General features: G+C 42.6%; 1 protein-coding gene across 11 annotated transcripts in view; it reads right to left on the bottom strand.

Annotated features, from left to right (window-relative positions):
• Nucleotides 1-1,652: 1,652 nt before the first annotated feature.
• The window catches only part of LOC120304436 (myosin-10-like), a 76,970-nt gene continuing 58,019 nt past the window's right edge, over nt 1,653-20,603 (bottom strand). For 6 of the 11 annotated variants that reach the window (XM_039334976.1, XM_039334981.1, XM_039334977.1 and 3 more), the window contains 9 exons: nt 18,539-18,700; nt 16,992-17,120; nt 16,354-16,442; nt 14,499-14,622; nt 14,191-14,399; nt 12,929-13,037; nt 12,071-12,243; nt 9,112-9,135; nt 1,653-5,089 (listed from right to left, as the gene is read on the bottom strand). In XM_039334976.1, coding sequence (XP_039190910.1) covers nt 4,900-5,089; nt 9,112-9,135; nt 12,071-12,243; nt 12,929-13,037; nt 14,191-14,399; nt 14,499-14,622; nt 16,354-16,442; nt 16,992-17,120; nt 18,539-18,700 — 1,209 coding nt within the window. In that variant the 3' untranslated portion in view covers nt 1,653-4,899. Of the gene's footprint in view, nt 5,090-9,111; nt 9,136-12,066; nt 12,244-12,928; nt 13,038-14,190; nt 14,400-14,498; nt 14,623-16,353; nt 16,443-16,991; nt 17,121-18,538; nt 18,701-20,603 lie in introns of those variants that run through there. The other 5 variants (XM_039334978.1, XM_039334983.1, XM_039334987.1 and 2 more) reach the window with 2 other exon arrangements.

The raw sequence follows: 20,603 nt of genomic DNA, 5'->3' as shown, positions 1-20,603 counted from the left end.
GAACAAAAGTCAGGTTGTAAATCTAATTAATAAATACAAATTTAATCCTTTTTATCTGAGCTAGCAAGGCTCGGCTTTTGTGAATGGCTGGTGTGTGCATAGTTTGCCAAATTCCAAAGACAACAATTCCAAAATTGGAGGAAAAAAATGACCATAGTCCTTGACTTACAACCACAACTGAGCCTAGTATTTCTGTCGCTAAGTGAGATATTTGTTAAGTGAATATTGCCCCATTTTACAATCTTTCTTGCCATAGTTGTTAAGTGAATCACTGCAGTTGTTAAGTTAGTAACACAGTTGTTAAGTGAATCTAAGCTGTGGTGGTGCAGTGGTTAGAATGTGGGGTTGGAGGCTAACTCACTCTTCACTGCCAGGAGTTCGATTCTGACTCAACCTTCCATCCTTCCAAGGTTGATAAAATGGGGAGCCAGGTTGTTGGGGCCAACATGCTGACTCTGTAAACTGCTTAGAGAGGGCTGTAAAGCACTGTGAAGCGGTATACGAGTCTAAGTGCTGTTGCTAATCTGCCTTCCCCCTTGACTTTGCTTGTTAGAAAGTCGCAAAAGGTGATCACATGATCTTGGGACATAGCAACAATCATAAATATGAAATAGTTGCCAAGCGTCTGAATTTTGATCACCCGACCATGGGGATGCAGCAACGGTCATGTGAAAAACAGTCATAAGTCACTTTTCCAGTGCCATTGCAACTTTGGACAGTCAAAGACTATCTGTAATTGGATAATAATAAGTAGACAAGAGCTACAAAAATATGCTGGAGGCTGCATTGTCCAAAACAGGGCAATCACAGTATACAATAAAAACAAAAATTGATTTAATTAGCATTTGATTATGGTTGCAGTGATTGCTATCTGCATGTTTAGTATTTCCCCCTTCGGCCACATTAAAAAGTTTCTATGGAGTTGTGCAGTCTTGATAATAAAAACTATTACAATTGGGAAATAACTCTCAGAGGAGCTTTGATGGCTGCAGCACGTGCACCTTTAGGCTGCCTTCCATGGATTATGAGTTGTTTCTTGGCTAAGGAAAAGCCTTACAGTGCAGCTTCTTGCCAATCTGGGTCCTCCAGATCCTAGAACAGGGGTGTCAAACTGCCGGCCTGCAGGCCAGATGCATCATACTGAAACCGTGCCCACCCACATTGCCATCAATGGGAAAAAAACTCACAATAGATTGCGACACATCACATGATGTTGCGAGTTTGACACCTTGTCCTAGACAATATTGGGGTTCCACTTGTTTAGAAGACTCTTGAAAAAGTTGGCCCCATTCCTGTCCTGACAGTTTCCAAAGAACCCTTCATGAAGACGATATAATTATCAAAAAGCAGACTTTTATGTTCAATTATTGGCTCCTCTAGCAGTGTCTCTCAACCTGGGCAACTTTAAGATGATGGACTTCAACTCCCAGAATTCCCCAGCCAGCACAGAATTGAGTTATATATTTTGGAAGCTAAAATTCCAGTATTGGATTATATCCGAAGGCTAAACTGAAATAGAGGAACAACTAGCAGATTTTTCAACAGAAATCTCCATACCGTAATTCCATCACCGTGATCTTTCATAATAAATGAAACATGATAGCAAACTTGGAAATAAAACTAGAAGCGAAATAAAAATACATATAGAAGTCCGGTTATCTGAGATGAACTTTTAATAGAAGTCATACTTTTTCTTAGAAAGTACTTTTTTTTCTTTTTTAACAAAACAAAACAAAAAAGAGTAGGGTATTTGCTATGGCCCTTTACATTAGGATAAGAAAATTCCAAACAGATTCAAACAGCAAAGAAAAAAAAAGGGAGGGGGGAGACAAAAATATTTTTTAAAAATGCAAACCCACTGGGCTTGAAGTAAAACAATGTTGTTGGGGGGAAACTTTTGTTAGAAACAAATAAGACAGAATTAAAACAAATTAAGACAAGAAATTATCATGCTGAAAATATATATAAATATATATATATAGAGAGAGAAGGCAAGCCCACCTCCAGAGCCAATTCCTTGTTCCAGAGAAGCACAAACCTCTGGATGAGTTCCTATGAGTCCAAGCTAAGATTTGCAAACCCTTAGTAGCGAACTCTTAAGTGCAGAATTAGGCTGGACTTGTATTTATTTTTTCGTTTGCTACCCATTTGCTGCTGCTTTATAAAAGGTGCACATCATAGGTTAAGTTCAACCTTTATACCATGTGAAATCCTTCAAACACACTAAAGTGCTATGTAAGTGCTAGAGATTATTAGGTTTACAACTGATATTTTATACACTTACCTTGGAGTAAACTCCTTCTAACACAGGGCATTCTGCTTCTGAATAAACATGCATAGGATTGGATTGCAATGTCTCAAAACCTGGGGCCTATCAATAACTTGCCAGCTGTAGTTTTGTCCCAATAAATAAAGGGGTGTGCAATGAGGATTGGCATGGAATGTGCACCACTAGTAAGGAATTAAAATCAGAAGCTGCAGTGGAGCAAAATCAGAGGCCTCTCAATGCGCTTTCCTTCCACATTTTATGGCAAGAACCGCTTCATACAACAGACACTGTTTTCCCAGAGGAAAGCAGCAGTTGCTTCCAAAGATGGATTGCATGAGACGCTAATCACACATTTTCATATACAATATTTTCCCCACATGCTGGCTATCTGTGTCTTGGAGACAACTGAAGGTGCAAAACAGCACTACGTCTTCATAGTGAGGCACTTGTTATTCCTAAAATAAGGGAATGCAAATATCGATCAGGCTCCATAGTATTGCAAGCCAGGATACTTATTTTTGGCAAATCAGGTCCGAATCTCGGCTCTGTTATGCAAGAATACCCTGTTGGATTATAATTATGCAATGTTTAACTCCATCTTGTCTTACCGTGAAGCCTGATGTTTGTATTTGGGGATGGCGGGTGATAGAGAATTTGGACTTTTACTTTGGTAAGGAGTTGCGTAGGTAGCAAAAATAGCTTCAGGTGTGAAAGTAAATGATTGTGATAAGCAGCTACAAGCAGCAGCAGCAGCATATGCAGATCAGAAGAAAGACGTGGAGACACAGCATTGATTCTTTTAAAGTTACTCTATTTGTTCTTTCTCTTTCTGAGGGGGAAAGCAATTAATGCAAGGACACTTAATCCAGGAGAAACATGGATTTTCACAGAGAAGGGCAGTACAGTTATGTGTGTCATTTTGATGTTGCTGCAGCTTTTACCAAATGCTTATGTCCAGAACCCAGATTCAACATTTGTTGCATACAAGTAGTCCTTGATTTATGACCAAAATTGGGACTAGAATTTTCATTGCTAAGCAAGATGGCTGTTAAGAGAGTTGCTCCCGATGTTAAGACCCTTTTTGCCCCAGTTGTTAAGCAAATCAGTGAAGTGAATCATGCAGTCTTTAAGCGAATCTGGCTTCTCTCCAAATTGACTTTGTCAGAAGCCAGCTGGGAAGGTCACAAATAGTGACCACCTGATTCTGGGATGCTGCAACCTTTGTAAATAGATGCCAGTGGTGGCCAAGCACCTGAATTTTGGTCATGTGACTGTGGGGAATGCTGCAAAGGTTGTAAGTGCGAGGACTGGTGGCAAGTGCAAGGACTGGTTGTAAGTCACTTTTTTCAGAAGCCATTTTAACTTCTAACAGTCACTAAACAAACGGTTGTAAGTCAAGGGCTACCTGTCTAAAGTCTACTCACATGCAATTAAGCAAGATTAAATAAGTACAAAGAGTCTTCTCCAACCTGATTCCCCTCCCTCATTTCCTCCCCCCTCCCAAATGCACTGTCATTCCAATAATGGGATGGCAGCCTTCCAGTTGAGGAAGGGTAATGCTAGGATATAATTTTGAGGTTATCTTGGTTATTTTGCCTACGGAGTTTGCAAATCCTAACTTTTATCATCATAGGTTTTTCATTTCATTTCATTTCTTTTTTAAATCACCCATCACCTCCCATAGCAGTTTTAGCAATATTAAGAGTAAGGGATGAGGAGGTGACAAATCAAAGTGCTCTTTGGCTGCTGGCCATGATATGCAGAGAGGGTGGCATCCAAGTCCCCCTTCAGAACAGAGAAGGCAAGCTGAGATGAATGGTTTTCAGTTCATTTACTCCCGTTAGCCCAGACCCTGGGCGGGTTCTACTAGCAGCAAATGGAGAGTCAAAGTCACTCCAGCAAGCCAAGTCTGCTGGAAGAAGCAGAGATGATCAAATCTGGACCTCCTCCAAGAGGGAACCTGAGAAGGCTCTGCAGCACACCCTGTCCCCAGGAACAGGGAGCCCAAAAGTAGGACTGAGATGAAGCCAGGAAGTTGGGGGGGGGGTCAGGGGGAGCAGAAGGCACCCCAAGCATAGCTGCCTCTCAGTGGTGCATGGAGGGAAGGGGGGTCTTTGTGGAAAAGCTGAAGGCATCTCAGTACCAGCAACTTTACCAAGAAGCCACAGCACAGTGGCAGAGAGCCATTCCTTTCCACCCTCTGTTGCGTTCATGAACCCCTTGGCTGCCCCGTTTCCTCTTTGGGCTGGGAATCTTTTGCATGTTCAGACTAGAGTTGGAAAAACAAGAAGAAAACGGTCGGGGAATAAAAGGTGCAAGAGAAAACAATGGCTATTTGAGTTGGGAGTTTTCATTAAGAAAAACAGAGTGAAGATCCAGACACCCCCCCCCCTTCCCCCATTTTCCTCCGCCGCCGCCCTATTTTTTCCACCCCTCAGGGGTGAGTTGATATTAAAGTGCAGCTGGATACAAAGAGATTGCTGAGAGATCCAAGATTGCAAGTGGCAAGAAAGGAGGGGGGGGGAGTGTTTTTTTTTTTCTTTTCTTTTCCTTAGAGATGCCAGACATTGTGCAAGGGTAGGGTCCCTATCCTCTCCCACCCCATCCAATTGGAGTCTGATTCTTCCCATTTATTGAGTCTGGGCTGGCTCTTCGGCAGCAGGTACTGGTGACTGGCCTTGGGAGGGCACCAGGGGCTGGGGAGGCTGGTGGTTTGTAGACGGCGAGTCGCTCTCGGGGTCCTCGGTCTCCTCGTCTGAGACGCCATCAAGACGGAAGACCTGCCGCACGGTGCGGGTGGTGAAGCTGAGAGGTGTGCGCCTGCGAATGGACAGCAGAGGAGAGAGGAGAAATGCTGCTGTTACATCCCAGCACTTAACCTGAGCCAACATCCTGTTTATAAGCTGGACTTGCCCTCCGTATCACACAAAGACACCCCCTCCCCATTATATATATGTCATTCCATTAGCTAAGCCAGGACTAGAGAAGGCCAAGTAAGTGTGAACCCACAATATCTGGGAGGCTGTCTATTTTGTTTTCTTTTGCCAAGTTCAAAGAAGCTAGAAGTATCTCACATACATAACAGATTTGGGCAAATTCTTAATGCAGCTCCAGTTGTTCAGTTTAAAGCCACAGTCTTATCGGGTTGCCAATGACAAGGAAAGCAGGGCAGTCCCCAAAGAGATGCAGAGTGCAGTCGCTGCCATCTGCATTCAGGGAGCACCACGACCAAGGTCAGCCTCATTCATTTTTCTCCGAAGGTTCAGGGCAATGTAGGTTTCTATCTACAATGTAGGTCTCTATTTGGCAGCCTGTTCCACTCATGTTCTTCTCCTATCTAGTGTCTTTATGGGACCCAGGGATGCTTGGACTTCTGCTTCTAATATCTGATTTCTGATAACTTCCACACTCAGCATTTCTGTAGCACTTTCTAAATGACATAATCTAATATTGTGGCTGCACACTGGCTGTCTCCACAAGCAAGAGACCGTTGTATATTTCCTCAGAGGCCTCAGAGTAGGCTCTCAAAACTAATTAAGAAGTCTCCAAAGCTTTTGCTTCTGACTGCTTTGTGTGCAACGCAGTAATACACAGGTAAAATTTTTCATCAGTTCACAGTGTGTGTGTGTGTGTGTGTGTGTGTGTGCGTGTGTAATAACTAGTTTCCTGTTTTTTCTTTTTCAATGTGAAATTGTGCTATTTCATAAGAAAAAAGAGAAACCCGGTAATTAAGGCATGGCTTTATCTTCCATAAGAGAGAGATGATTAATGCTGAGGGTGATTAATTACTAATGTTGTGCCAGGTTGAATGTTCAGCAATTAAGAGGTTTTAAGAAAGAGGCTTCTAAGAAAAGGCTCAGTAGTCCCCCAAATACATAAGCACACTTAGTCAGCATTAATTCGTCTAGCACTGTTATATTTAGGTACCCTGCCTCCCTCCCCCCAAAAAACCCCCAAATCAATGTGGGGAAAAAAAGAATTAATTAACCCTTCAGAATATCAACAGAAGAGAATATCTGTAGCTCAGGGTTGAACTGTAGGGTCCTTGGTTGTTTTCTTGCAGACATTTCATTACCACACTAAGTAACATCATCAGTGCTGCTTTCCTTTGAACAGCTTCTGGGGATTTCAGACCCAGCCAAGGGTGTTAGTGGATAGAAGGTATTTTGCAAACAAGGTTGTTTTCCTCCTTTCTCGGGAAAACAATGCTTCTCCTTTGGCTTTGCTGCTACCTATCAGCAGCCATATCCTCACACTCTTTTCCAAAGGAGAAAGAACAGAAAACATTAGCAATTTGAGGATTCGGGTTCAAAACATGGGAAAGAGCGAGATTGTGGGTTGCCAGTGGCAATGATAATCTTAGCATCACAGAGTTGGTAACACTCTTACTGATAACTTAAAAGAACACATTTAAACTTGTATTCATTGCTTGAAAACTGCTTTCATGAGGCCTTTTACATACCAGTGCATGTACATAACATACATTTCGATAACATTTTTCTTGCATACTGGCATTATCCTAAAATGCCTAGTATAAAAAACAAAACCCAGAGCCTTATTAGTATATTTCCAAATAAATCAGGTGCAAGGTTAACTCTTTAAGTTGAGATACTGTAATTCACTAAAAATGGCCAGAGAAAGGTGTTTTATATTGAGGTGTGGAGTTGCTACCCTTCCCTCTATACACCAGTTTTAAAAATATACAGAACACATCCTCTTTTATCTTCTGATGTATTGTGGAGCCCTTGGTACTCTCTGAGCTTGGCTGTCTTCTTGCAGCCGTCTCATTACCAAGCTAGGTAACATCATCAGTGTTTGGGGTTTGTTCCCATTTTATATACATGACAGTATTTGTGGAAAAGGTCTTGGTGGTACTCCAAATGAAGAACAGCCAAACAAACTAACAATAAACAGCAGCCCAATAAAGGAATTACCAAAACCACACTCCCACCAACACTGACACAGCAGGTCACTAGTATATAAAATGAGAACAAGCTCCTCTCCCTACTAGCACTGATGTTGTTACCTAGCTTGGTAATGAAACGGCTGCAAGAAGACAGCCAAGCTCAGAGAGTACCAAGGGCTCCACAATACATCAGAAGATAAGAGAGGATGTGTTCTGTATATTTTTAAAACTGGTGTATAGAGGGAAGGGTAGCAACTCCACACCTCAATATAAAACACCTTTCTCTGGCCATTTTTAGTGAATTACAGTATCTCAACTTAAAGAGTTAACCTTGCACCTGATTTATTTGGAAATATACTAATAAGGCTCTGGGTTTTGTTTTTTATACTAGGCATTTTAGGATAATGCCAGTATGCAAGAAAAATGTTATCGAAATGTATGTTATGTACATGCACTGATATGTAAAAGGCCTCATGAAAGCAGTTTTCAAGCAATGAATACAAGTTTAAATGTGTTCTTTTAAGTTATCAGTAAGAGTGTTACCAACTCTGTGGTGCTAAGATTATCATTGCCACTGGCAACCCACAATCTCGCTCTTTCCCATGTTTTGAACCCGAATCCTCAAATTGCTAATGTTTTCTGTTCTTTCTCCTTTGGAAAAGAGTGTGAGGATATGGCTGCTGATAGGTAGCAGCAAAGCCAAAGGAGAAGCATTGTTTTCCCGGGAAAGGAGGAAAACACCCTTGTTTGCAAAATACCTTCTATCCACTAACACCCTTGGCTGGGTCTGAAATCCCCAGAAGCTGTTCAAAGGGCTGCACTTATCACAATCACAAGGATTCTTGCCATTAGACTAGCGGAAAAACCACAAAGAAGAGCTAGCACAAGCCTATTCAGCGTTTTTTGTATCCCACCCCGCTTTTGCTGGGATAGCTAGGCATAGCTAGAAGCTCACATGGATAGCAAGCCCTCCCTGCCTTCTCCTGCTGCAGTTTAAGCATTCTTTGGCCTGGGATTCAAAGTTGCCAGATGCATCTAGCAAGCGTTTCAGTTGTTTTTGCTGGAACAGACATATGGGGCCTGGCAAAAAAAACAAAGGGGAAAGCAATTGATCTGTACAGCAGGACTGGTGGAAGAAGTGCTTGAATCTTAATCCTTGTGCCACTGGCCAGTTCCAAATTGTCCCCAGGTTGTATTTGCATTGCAAAAAGAAGGGGGAGCGTAGTTACAGCTTGTCAGAGAAGAACCCTAAGACCTAGGTTCAAATCACCACTCAGCCATGAAGACTGACCCCTCAGCCCTCTTCCAAGGCTGTGGAGAAGCTAAAGCAATGTGAAACAAATACAAGAACTATGCATGCCTTCTTCAAATCCTTGAAGAATGGGCAAGGAAGCAAATAAGCAGAAGGCTGGAAAGTTTTAGAAGTGTCACATGGAAAGTCACTTGATCTTCCAGAGTTGCAGTTTAATAATGTTTGTGAATCCGAATGCCTGTGTTGTGTACACGTGCGTGCAAACATTACAGACTGCAACTCACAGAAAGTCCAACATTCAATTCTTCTTGAATTAAAAAGGGATCTTTTCTCTCCTCAGAATCTACATTCACAGCCTGAGAAAACTGGATTAATGTAGTTAGACAAATAACTTGTGTCTTACATGAGACATTTTCCTTATACGAGGGAAAGAATTAAGCACCTCTTCCTCCAGTCATAAATTGGGAGTGTCCGGCAGCTATATTTTGTGCTAAAAAATGAGAACAGGAAGCCAGCAAATCATGGGTCTCTGCTGTCAAGTCTGTTTTAACTTTAACTGGGAACAGGGAAGCAGAGCGTTTCTGTGCTGCAAGTGCACACCCACGCATATACAATCCCACCTCAAAGCTACACAACACACACATGCAGACATGGGGAGGGTGAGGGAGGAGAGTGAGAACATACTTCCGTTGACGTCGTTCTAACTTGCTGTAGAGTCGAGAAAAGGATGAAATGGAAAAAAGGAAAAAAAAGGAAAGATGCAAACATGAACACATGATCTGGAAAGAACACCACTCTGAAAGAGGAGCAGAAGCATCAAAAAGGAAACAAGACGGGTGTGAGATAGGCAGTTCAGGTTCTTGGGCAGAAGAGCCATTGCTTTAGATAAAGAACTGACTGATTTTAAGTTGAGGATAGAGTAAGGACTTAAGTGGCTACAGAATTAGCCTCTCATTTGTGGGAAAATATTAGAAGGTGTGCAGAATCAACAGAGCATCAGATTTAAAAATGGCTGCAGTCAGGGGAATTATACGTCAAGTAGTCAACTTACAACTATTCATCTAGTGCAGGGGTAGGCAACCTTGGCTCTTTTATGACTTGTGGACTTCAACTCCCAGAATTCCTGGCTCAGCTTGGAAACTCTCCCTTTCCCCTCAGCATGACTGGCTCAGGAATTCTGGGAGTTGAAGTCCACAATTCACAAAAGAGCCAAGGTTGCCTACCCCTGGTTTAGCGACTGTTTATAGTTATAACAGCAACAAAAGAAGCAATACGACCACTGCGGCATCCTCATGGTCATGTGATCAAAATTCAGATGCTTGGCAATTGGTTCTTATTTATGACAGTTACAGTATCCTGGGGTTACTGTATGTGATCACGTTTTTTGACCTTCTGACAAGCGAAGCCAATGGGGGAAACCAGATTCACTTAACAACCATGTTACTAACTTTGCATGATTCACTTAATAAATGAGACAAGAAAGATCATACTATGGGGCAAAGCTATCCTGCTTAGCAGGGGATATTTTGGCCCCAATTGTGGTCATAGGTCGAGGATACCTATATATCATCTTTGGGCAAGGGATTCTTACAGTTATCCTTGACCTGTGACTGTAATGGAGCCTGCCCATCATGGTTGTAAGTCCTGATAGTCAAAAATGTGACTGACCTGATTTTACGGCCTTTTTGGCAGTGGGTGTTAAGTGGATCACTAGTCACTGAATATCACAGTCATTAAGTGTACTACGTGATCGTTAAGCAAATCTATGATTTGGTATGGGCCCAGCTTTGCCGAAAACCAGACGTGCCGGGTTTTGGCAAAACTATTGTAAAATGTGGTCCTATGATCCTGGGACATGCAAACAGCCATAAATGGGTCTGTCTTGTCAAATTCCCAATTTTCAGTCACATGACTTGAGGGGAACAACCGTCGTAACTTCAAATCCAGGTCATAAGTAATTCCAAGGTTGAACAGTTGCTAATCTTGAACAGTTGCTAAATGACCTGTCGTAAGTTGAGGACTATCCCTGCTTGCTTGACATCTCCAGCATTACCAGAATCATGTTGTCAATACAGAGTGTTGAATTTGACTTAGAGAGGTCTCAATTCAAATTTATAGTTGAGCATAAATCTTAGCAAATGACCTTAATCTAGCCACTAGGACCCATCACACAGACTTCTGTGAACCCCCTGGAAAAACAGCAGCATACCACGGATCGGTATAAAGCTTCTGTCACAAGAAAATATATTTCAGACTCCCTAAGAATAAACATATGACTGTTGTTGTCCCTTCTATAAATAAAACAGAAAACCTTTTAGATGGGGGGGGGGAACTATAACAACTTTACGACCTATGGACTTCAACTCCCAGAGTTCCTGAGCCAGGTCATAAAGTTGCCATAGTTGCCCACCCCTGTTTTAGATCTTACGTTCTGGAAGAATTGATGGGAGCTAAGTTCCAACATTTCTGGAGAGAAACAGGATGAGGAAAGCTGTTATGAATGCTCTACACATCCCACACAGTTCATGGAATTCCTTCAGATAGGCAGACCAAGCAAAAATAGAGTAAAAAACAATTCGCTCCTGTTGTAGACACAGAAATGGAAAATAAGCAAGAACTACACCAAACTGTTCCACTATCTGGTGGCCCTGTGGCTCTCAAATTGTTCTGTTCTAGCTTTTTCTCCTATTAAAATGCTACACTGCATCTGGCTGCAGCTTCTTATTTTTTACCAGATGTTCTGAGGCTACGTGGCGAACCAGTATTTGTCTACGTGGGCAACTTCCAGATGTGAACTTACAGCTCCCAGTATTTCCTAGCCATTCTCTCTCTCTCTCTCTCTCTCTCTCTCTCTCTCTCTCTCTCTCTCTCTCTCTCTCTCTCTCTCTCTCTCTCTCTCTCTCTCTCTCTCTCTCTCCCTCCCTCTCTCCCTCCCTTCCCCCTCTCTCCTTCTGGCACTGAATTAATATTCTGTAGTCGGATGTAGGTGCCCTCCAGGTGGTTTGGATTTGCATAATGGTATGGGATCTTGTGATCTAAAACATCTGCCAGATGTTTTAGATCACATCTAAAGTAGACTAGGGATGGCAGAAATAATGAACACAGCAAAAAGAGGACGAACAAGGACCAAACTATACAGTGTCCACAAGCACGTTGGGGTAAAAATATACATGGAGAGAGATTAGCAGGATAATCTTTCAGGATTGGTTTGGGCTAAAAACATTACAGAGAGAAGCATACTGTTTTTAACTCAATCACAGGTGGTCCTTGACCACTTCTTCAGCAGCCATTCAAACTTAGAATGGTGCTGAATGAATGGTAGTTACGACCAGTTCAAGCGTTTATGTCGCAGTGTCCCTGCAGTTACGAGATCGCCATTTGCAAACTTCTTTGCTGGCTTCCTACAAGCAAACCAGTGGGGAAGCTGGCAGGAGGTTGCAAATGGTAACCAGGTCACATCCTTTTTTAATGAGCTGCGGTAAGCCGTTATTGTTAAATAATGGCAACCAGAACTTGGAATTTCCGTTTTTAAGTGGTATAGTCATGTGACACTGCACTTTAGAAGATAAATTCCAGTTCGATTTGCTGTTGTTAAGTGAGGACCATCTGTACTACTGAGCCCTGACCACATGACACCGCTCACCTGAGACGATTCCGCAGGCTGGTGACTTCGCGATTCATGGATTCTGCTGATTCAGTGACATCCTCAAGTTCACGCTGCATGCGACGACGGCTGGCGTTGGCCCGTGAGGCTTCTTCTTCCGCCTCCTCCAGCTGACGTTTCAGCTGCTTCAGCCGCAGGTGGCCTTTTTCAACCTGCCAAAAACAGCCACAGAAGCGAAGCCTTTATCTCTGCTCCTGAGATGAAGGCACTTACAGAGTAATTCTCTGCGGGTTCAACAGTAAGGGGCCTCACCATTTTAGCTTCAAAAGCTATAAAAATGAAAAAAAGATTCCCCCAAAAGTATAAGTTACTTTAAGAGTTCTTAGCAAGACATGTACATTTTAGCTTTCTTTATGGCATAGCTCGGTTAGTTTATTTTAATGCTTAAAAAGTGCAAAATAAAAGAAAAATATACACTATATCTAAAAAGTAAGGCATCAGGAAAAAAAGATAGGAAAACAGGCATTTGTATGGCACTTTTCAAAAGTAAGTTACCCTTTTCACTCTTTCCTCCTTTCCAATCATTGAACCCTGAACCCAATGTCCAGGATGAAAAAATAAGGATAGGTTAGCCCAGTGTTTTTCAAACATGTCCACTTTTAAGATGCTGGCTGTGGAATTCTGGGATTTGAAGTCCACACATCTTAAAGTGGTGAAGTCTGAAAAATATTAGGTTAGCACAGGTGTCTTCAAACTTGGCCCTCTTATAACTTGTGGACTTCAACTCCCAGAATTCCTCAGCTAGAATGCCAGGCTGAGGAATTCTGGGAGTTGAAGTCCACAAGTCATAAAAGGGCCAAGTTTGAAGACCACTGGGTTAGCACATCTATAACATACCTGATCTTTATACTGGTCAGCATTTCTCCTCTCTTCATCAACCTGCAGAAGCACTTCCTTGAGTTTCTTCTCTGCCCTTCTCACAAGTTTTCCTGACAGCATCCTCTCTCTAAGAAAGGAGAGAGCAATTTAAGAAGAAATAGATGAATCCACATAGAGTCAGTCATTATCTAGAGCAGAGACATAGAAATCAAGTGGATTTAAGAGACTCATAACTAGTTTATTGTTCCGCTAAATTCAATGGGCTTATTTTGACAGTATGAATACAAGCAATGAACTCTTCATCCTCTTGATTCTCCCAGCCCCTACTCATGAGAATATTTCTACAGTTCCTTACTCCGCCTTATGCCCTACAACAGGGGTGTCCAACCTTGGCAACTTTAAGACCTGTGGATTTCAATTCCCAGAATTCTTCAGCCAGCATAGTTGGCTGGGGAATTCTGGCTAGAGAATTCTGGGAGTTCACAAGTTCCAAAGTTGCCAAGGTTAGATACCACAGCCCTACAATATGGGAGGAGGATCAAATACACACCACATGTGTTATTCTTTACCATACAATGAAAACATAGAGCATGGGTGGCTAATATGCGGCCTCTAGACCTGTTTTCCTTTCTAAGGCCTCCTGATCACCATCATGAGACCGAAACACATGATAATGGTAGCATAAACACTAAAATAGGCTTAAATTGTTTAATATTTTTAAAACTTAACACTCCCTCCCTCAAACTGAGGAAGAAAATAGAAAGCCGCAGTCCTGGCCATTTGCAAGATATGGCTCCAGCTACTCTGAATTGACTGCCCATCCATAGTAGACCCTGGATTCCACCACTAACAACAACAACACCAACTTTATTGTCACTTTGAATGTACACCAATCAGCATACATCAAAATGAAATTTCATTGCACTCAGCTCTCAAAGGGCCACCACCTCCGATATACACTCCTTGTCTGTGTCCAGCTTAAGTTTCAGAATGTCCATTTTAGTCTCTAGGGAGCAAACAATGGCAAACAGGACAGATGGAAACGGAGCTACATGTGGATTACTCTTCAAATTAGCTTGTATTCCTCCAGGACAACCTCCTTGCCTCCTTTCCTTTTTCTGATCCTGTCTCTTCCACCTTTAATCAGGATGGCACCTGGCCTTCCAAAAGGATCGAGCCCTGAGATGTCTGATCTTATTCTCATGGCTTTCTAATTATTCTGCCAAGCCGTCTTCAGAGCCCAGAATTCAATGCCAGCAGTGATGCTGTCATCGCCTCACCTGGACTCCTGTTCCAGCTGTTCTTCTAGCTGGGCCACCTTGGACTCCAGAGTTGCAATGGCCAACTTGTACTTGGACTTCACAGATGAGTCCATCTCACCCAACTTGGCCCTCAAGTCTTTGTTCTGGCGCTCCAGCTGTTGCCGGGCGTTTTCAGTCTTCTGAGAGAAGCTCCGCTCCGCCGCCAATTCGGTGGTGATTGTTTCCACCTGCAAGGAGGACAGAATGAGAGAGAAATCAGAAGGAGGTTTTGGCACTGGCTGAATTTTACAGTCCAGATTCAACCTGCTTAGAAGCAGCCATCTTACCTGCATGCTGAGCTTACGGTAGCGGTCATTCATGAGTTCCATGTTGCTTTGCTCTTCATCCAGTTCCTCCTCCAGCTGTGCAATTCTTGCCTCCAAGTGGCGTTTTTCATCTAGAAGAGCGGACCTTAAATGGAGATTAAAAACAACAGTGGTGAATTAGGGCTTGGCAGGAAACTAAGAGGACATCCTCAAGAGCATTGAGGCTGTTTCTACACGATTAGTTTGAGTCATTGCTTTGTCTGCAATCCAACAGGCACAAAAGAGAGATTGCACACCATGGTTCTGGGTCAGATAAAATGGCTAAAACTCTCCTGGCATATTCATGTCAATGATCTCATCAAGCAAAGTTCTCTATTATTGGTGTTATCCGCTAATTGCCTCCTGTGCGGTATGGCAACATTATAATAAGCTTCTAATTGTGGTTCCACCAGCATATTTTCCTTGCTGAACATTTGGCTAGGCTGGCCAGCACAAACTGACCCTGGTACTGACAACTGCATTTTACCATTTTTAAAAGCAGTCACAAAAATAGATGAGAACATAACAGGATGAAAGATTGTCAGTAAAAATAGTCTGTAGTAAACCTTATGGCAGTTGTAGAATTAATTACTATAGGTCAGGGGTGTCAAACTCAATTTCATTGAGGGCTGCATCAGCATTGTGGTTGCCCTCAGGGGGCCGGATGGCTGTGGCCAGGGTGGGTGCGGCCTACTGCGTGAGCATGGATGGAGTGGGTGTGGCCTACTGGATGGGCATGGCCAGCTCTACATTGTTCGCATCAAGGGTGCCTGTGGGGGCCTGGGCAGGAGTGGGACAGATCTGAGGGTCTCTGGCAGAAGGGGGTGGGACCGGGGCAAGTGCCAAGGCATGGTCCACTGGAGGAGCCTCACTATTACTCTCAGGCCATGCGGCGGGGGGGGGGGGCTGGATGGTGGTGCAGGCTGCCCAGAGCCCTGGGCAGCAGAGGTCAAACACCCAGCCTGGCCCTTGAGCATCCGCGGCACCAAGCCCAGCCCCACTTCTTCAAGGCTGCTACTCAAGGTTCTCCAGGTTCCTCGCTGTTTCCAGACAGCCTTGTGGAGCTAAGACTGAATGCGTTTCAGCATAGATAGCCACCACAAAATTGTACATTAGCTCCCGGCTGGCCTGGGCCAGGGCAAAGGCAGAGGGGGCTGTTCCCTCACTATTTCCAGGATGGCTTCGTAGGCCACATGAAACCACTTCGTGGGCTGCATCCGGCCCCCGGGCCTTGTGTTTGACATGTCTGCTATAGGTAGTCCTTGCTGAACAACCATTAAAATCAATGATTGTTTAAATTAACAACAGCCTAGGAAAGGGTGCTTTATGGCTTGTAAAATACTTCTGACCATCAAAAAACATCACACACACACACACACACACACACACACACACACACACACACACACACTGCGGTCATGTGGTCTCGATCTGGGTGCTCGGTAACCTGTTCAGACTTATAACCAGTTACCAAGTGCTCTGCAATCATGTGATCACCACTGCAATCATCTCTGCCAGGTTTCCCAGAAAGTCAATGGGGAAACCTGCAGAAGGTGCAGAATACAGTAAAAAGGATTTTAATGTGCTCCTTGCCTGCATGCTAAAGCACACTACAAGCCTTAGCTGCCTACCTGTGTCCCTACTATTTAACCACTGCTTTGTTTAACAACCACGATTCCAGTCCCAATTATAGTCCTAAGTTAAATACTACTTATAGAATAGAGGCTGTTAATCAATCCAGGTCAGATTAATTATGAACAATCCATTCCATACAAAAGTTCCATGAAAATGGAATTCAGAAAGTGGGAATAAGGGAGTAAGGTTCCTGTGCACTTACTTGCCACTGTTCCCATTGGCCAGCTCATCTGCCAGGTCATCACGCTCCTGTTGGGCCTGCCTCTTGGCTCGCTCTGACGCTGCCAGTTCCTATAAGTGATGGAAAACATGTAGCAAAAGATGGAGTGAGCTGGATATGATATAGCTTCTTGGAAGAATCTTTGATCAGAGAGCCATGGTGGCGCAGTGGTTAGAATGCAGTAGTGCAGGCTAATTCTGCCTACTGCCAAGAGTTCGATTCTAACTGTTCCAAGGTTAACTCAGCCTTCCATCTTTCCAAGGTTGGTAAAATGAGGACCCAGATTGTTGGGGGCAATAGGCTGACTCTGTAAACCACTTAGAGAGGACTGTAGAGCACTGTGAAGCAGTATATAAGTCTAAGTTCTATTGCTATTGCTGTCAATTGGTATATTTCCCACTGCCTTCTGATTCAGAACCTTCCACCAACAAAGCGGGGATTCCTATCTTACACTTACCAGAAGCTAAGAGGTCCTATTTTGTTAAGGAATATATTTTGGAGGCTCAGATTGAATATGTTATGCATATCTGCTCTGGGACATTCTGGGAGTTGCAGTCTACATCTCTCTCCTAGACTCATATTCCTGTTCAGCACCACACATTGCAGAGCCTCCTGCTCACCTCTTGAAGCTGCAGTAGTTCTGCCTCCAGATTTTTCAGCTTCTTCTCACTCTCACGAGACTGAATAAAAATCTCCTCACGAGCTGCCCGGGCTTCTTCAACCTCTCGCCAGAGTTCCTTCATCTGGGCCTGGAATTAAGAGAAAAATGAAAGTAGCACAAGGTTATCGGTTTGGGGGCTGCACCTTAAGCCAAAGGCTATGTACAACAGATGGAAACTAACCAAGGAGAGAAGCAACCTAGAACTAAGGAGAAACTTCCTGACAGTGAGAACAATTAACCAGTGGAACAACCTGCCTCCAGAAGTGGTGAATGTTCCAACACTGGAAGTTTTTAAGAAGAGATTGGACAGCCATTTGTCTGAAATGGTATAGGCAATGGTTCTCAACCTTTTTAATGCCGCGACCCCCCAATCGGTCGTAAGTCGAGGACTACTCAACTGGTCGTAAGTCGCGGACTACTCAACTGGTGCAGCATTGTTTGCAGAATGGGACTTTTGGCGGGCTCAGCAGGGCAGAGACAGCCTGGACAATTCCTATTGGTTTTTGAAAGCCAATAGAATTAGACTCTATTCAAGAGAGTCTATTCTATTGGCTTTCAAAAGCCAATAGAATAAAAGGGAGTAGCACAGCTAAGGAAAAGGGGGAAAAAAATGGCGGACTGCATTGTTTGGCGACCCCCATGAAATGGTTGTTCGACCCCAAATGGGGTCTCGACCCACAGGTTGAGAACCACTGGTATAGGGTTTCCTGCCTGAGCAGGGGGTTGGCTAGATGACCTCCAAGGTCCTTTCCAACTTTACTACTACTACTATTACTACTACTACTACTACTACTACTACTACTACTACTACTATTATTATTCAGTATTGATGGATACTCTTTTGAATGTAAGTTTACATATAAATATCTATATAAAACTAGAATAATAGTACAGTACAGATAGTCTTCATTTAGCAACTGCCACATTTAGCAACTGTTCCCAGTTAACAACAGTAAAGAAAAAGTAACTTGATGACCAATCCTCTCATTTACAACCTTCACTGTCTATAAAGCAAAGCTGAAGTAAGATTGTAAGCATAATCACACTTTCATTTAGCAAATGCTTTGCTTAATGATCAGTCACCTGTCTGAACTGTGATCGCTAAATGAGGACTACCTGTATGTTCTTCTCTGTCAGGCTCCAAAAACCAAGAAACCATGCAGAGTTACTCCTAAGCGGTTTCTTTTATTGTTCCTCACTTATAGACTGAAATTTTGCCAAAGCAAAGCAACTACTTGCATGACTAAAGATACTGAGAACTTCCAGGGAGGAGCTGTCTGAACACTTTTTCTTCCAACCAAATTATCTAAACTTCACAGCCTCTTGGTCCTCTGGAATGAGGCCCCTCCCTCCTGGGAATCCATACTACATTCCACCACATCCCCCTTTTTACTTATTTAAAGATTTCCCCCATGCCAATGCTCTCTGGAACAGAAACACAACTTCTTATACTATGAAAGTTGAAACTTTCTCTCCCTAGTTGCCTACATTGACACCGAAAGATACCTGCAACTTGCGCAGCTGTTTCAAAGCTTCGTCCCTTCCCTTGGTGGTAGCATCCAGTTGTGCCTGGGCTTCCTGAAGATCCATCTCCAACTTCTTCCGGGCAGCAAGCGCTTGGGCCCTTTGCTTTCTCTCGGCATCCAGTTCTGCCTCCAACTCTCGCACCTGCGGAGTTGAAAGGGAGAAAGCGTCAGCAGAATGCTGCCGCTTTGTTCTGCGGTCAAGGTTATGTCATGCTCTGAGACTTCACTATCCTGCTGCAACTTGGAAATGGAATAAAAGATGCAGAAGGAACAAGATACACTTTGACAGAGCAGCAAGATCACTTCCGGATTGCATTGAGAGCAATCCTAAAAGGAACATTAAAAACTAAGAATGCTGCTTGCTTTTCTCTCTTTTTCTGTCTTTTGCAGATGGGATTATACCTCTCAGAAATTGTCCAATCAAAGGGCTGAATGGATGACAGCACTAAGTTACTAGTCATGATTGCCCTAGGTCTAGGTGCAAAACAGCAGCTGAAGGATAAGATTTGTTCAAATAGAACATAAACAAAAGAAGGAAGGAGTTGCACTGTAGGTTAAAAATATCCATTCCTGCTAGGAATGAATGAATTTGAGAATCTTGTTGAAAAAAATCTGCATTAAAATATGTGGCAATGCAAATAAAAGTAATATTGTGCAATGTTTCCCAACCTTGGCAAACTGAAGATGAGTGAATTTCAACTCTCAGAATTCTTAGCAATGGTATGCTGGCTGTGGAATTCTGGGAGCAGAAGTCCTTATACTTAGAAATTTGTCAAAGTTGGGAAATCCAGCTAGCATCACCACTGCTTGCTCAACCAAGGAAAAGACATAGGTTGTAACTTGCTAAAACCTCTCTGAATTTTTTTTTTATCCTAAAGGATATTTAATTAGATGTTGGTATCAAAATGCCAACCAAGATTGAGCAGCAGGTTGCTCTTTATTTAGACAAAGATCTAGAGCTTGGTTTTGCTTTAATTATTATAATTACCAAGGTCAATATAAGACATGAGTTGGGCAAATGGGAAGGAAAGGGTGATTAAAAAACCTTCCTTCCTTCCTTCCTTCCTTCCTTCCTTCCTTCCTTCCTTCCTTCCTTCCTTCCTTCCTTCTTCCCTTCCTTTGCTCTTTCCTTCCTTCTTTTTTATATAAATATTTTATTAAATTCAAGTTTTACAATCGTAAGTACTTAATAAATAACTCGGTGTCTGGGTTCATCATTCAGTGGTACATATTAACTTTCACTCAAAATATCCAATCCTACACCATCCAGTGTTTCTCTGATCCTCTGTTCTTCCAATAATAAGCATTTTCCACACTATGCAAATATAATTCTTACTATTAATATCTATACAATTAAATATAAACATCTTCATCACATGTTTCTAATGTTATACATAGTGTCAATAATATCAGTTTAAAATATCTTCTCTAACCAAAACATATCTCAAATGTATTTGCAATCAGAGTTCCCTTATCAATCCGTATCCTGTTTTTTCTCTTTTTTTTCAATTTTAATTTCACATCAATATTCAAAATAACTTTATCAATTATCATTTTTCTCATAATTTGGGTAATTAAAAGCTTCCCTTATACCAACCCTCTCAGTATTTTCATATTTCCCATCTTATAGAAAATTATGTTATCCTAGTTACAAATCACATCCTTCTAATTTATAATGGTCCTTTTATTTCTAACAATTGTCTATTTTTTTAAATCATATCAAACATCCATTAGATTAGAGGTCCCCAACCTTTTGGGCACCAGGGACTGGTTCTGTGGAGAGAGGTTTTTCTGCGGACCGGAGGGTGCATGGTTTTGTATGCTGCCTGCATCTCACGGATGGGGCTTTCCTAGTTTGTGCAGACTGGTTGCTGGCATGCCACGGCCCAGTACCGGTCCATGGACTGCGGTTGGGGACCCCTGCATTAGATGGTATAATACCTCATCTAATTAGTCAGGACCTCTATTTTCTTCAGTCTTACTCTAGCTTTCTTCCTTTGCCAAATAACTTTGCAAGTCAGTGCATTTAGCTCACCAAGTATTTC

The sequence above is a fragment of the Crotalus tigris genome, unplaced genomic scaffold (assembly GCF_016545835.1).
Source record: "Crotalus tigris isolate CLP2741 ecotype Arizona unplaced genomic scaffold, ASM1654583v1 scf7180000017639.5415321, whole genome shotgun sequence".
Classification (NCBI taxonomy): domain Eukaryota; kingdom Metazoa; phylum Chordata; class Lepidosauria; order Squamata; family Viperidae; genus Crotalus; species Crotalus tigris.
Note: the sequence above shows the minus strand (reverse complement) of the source record. Positions and strands in the feature narration are given on the sequence as shown.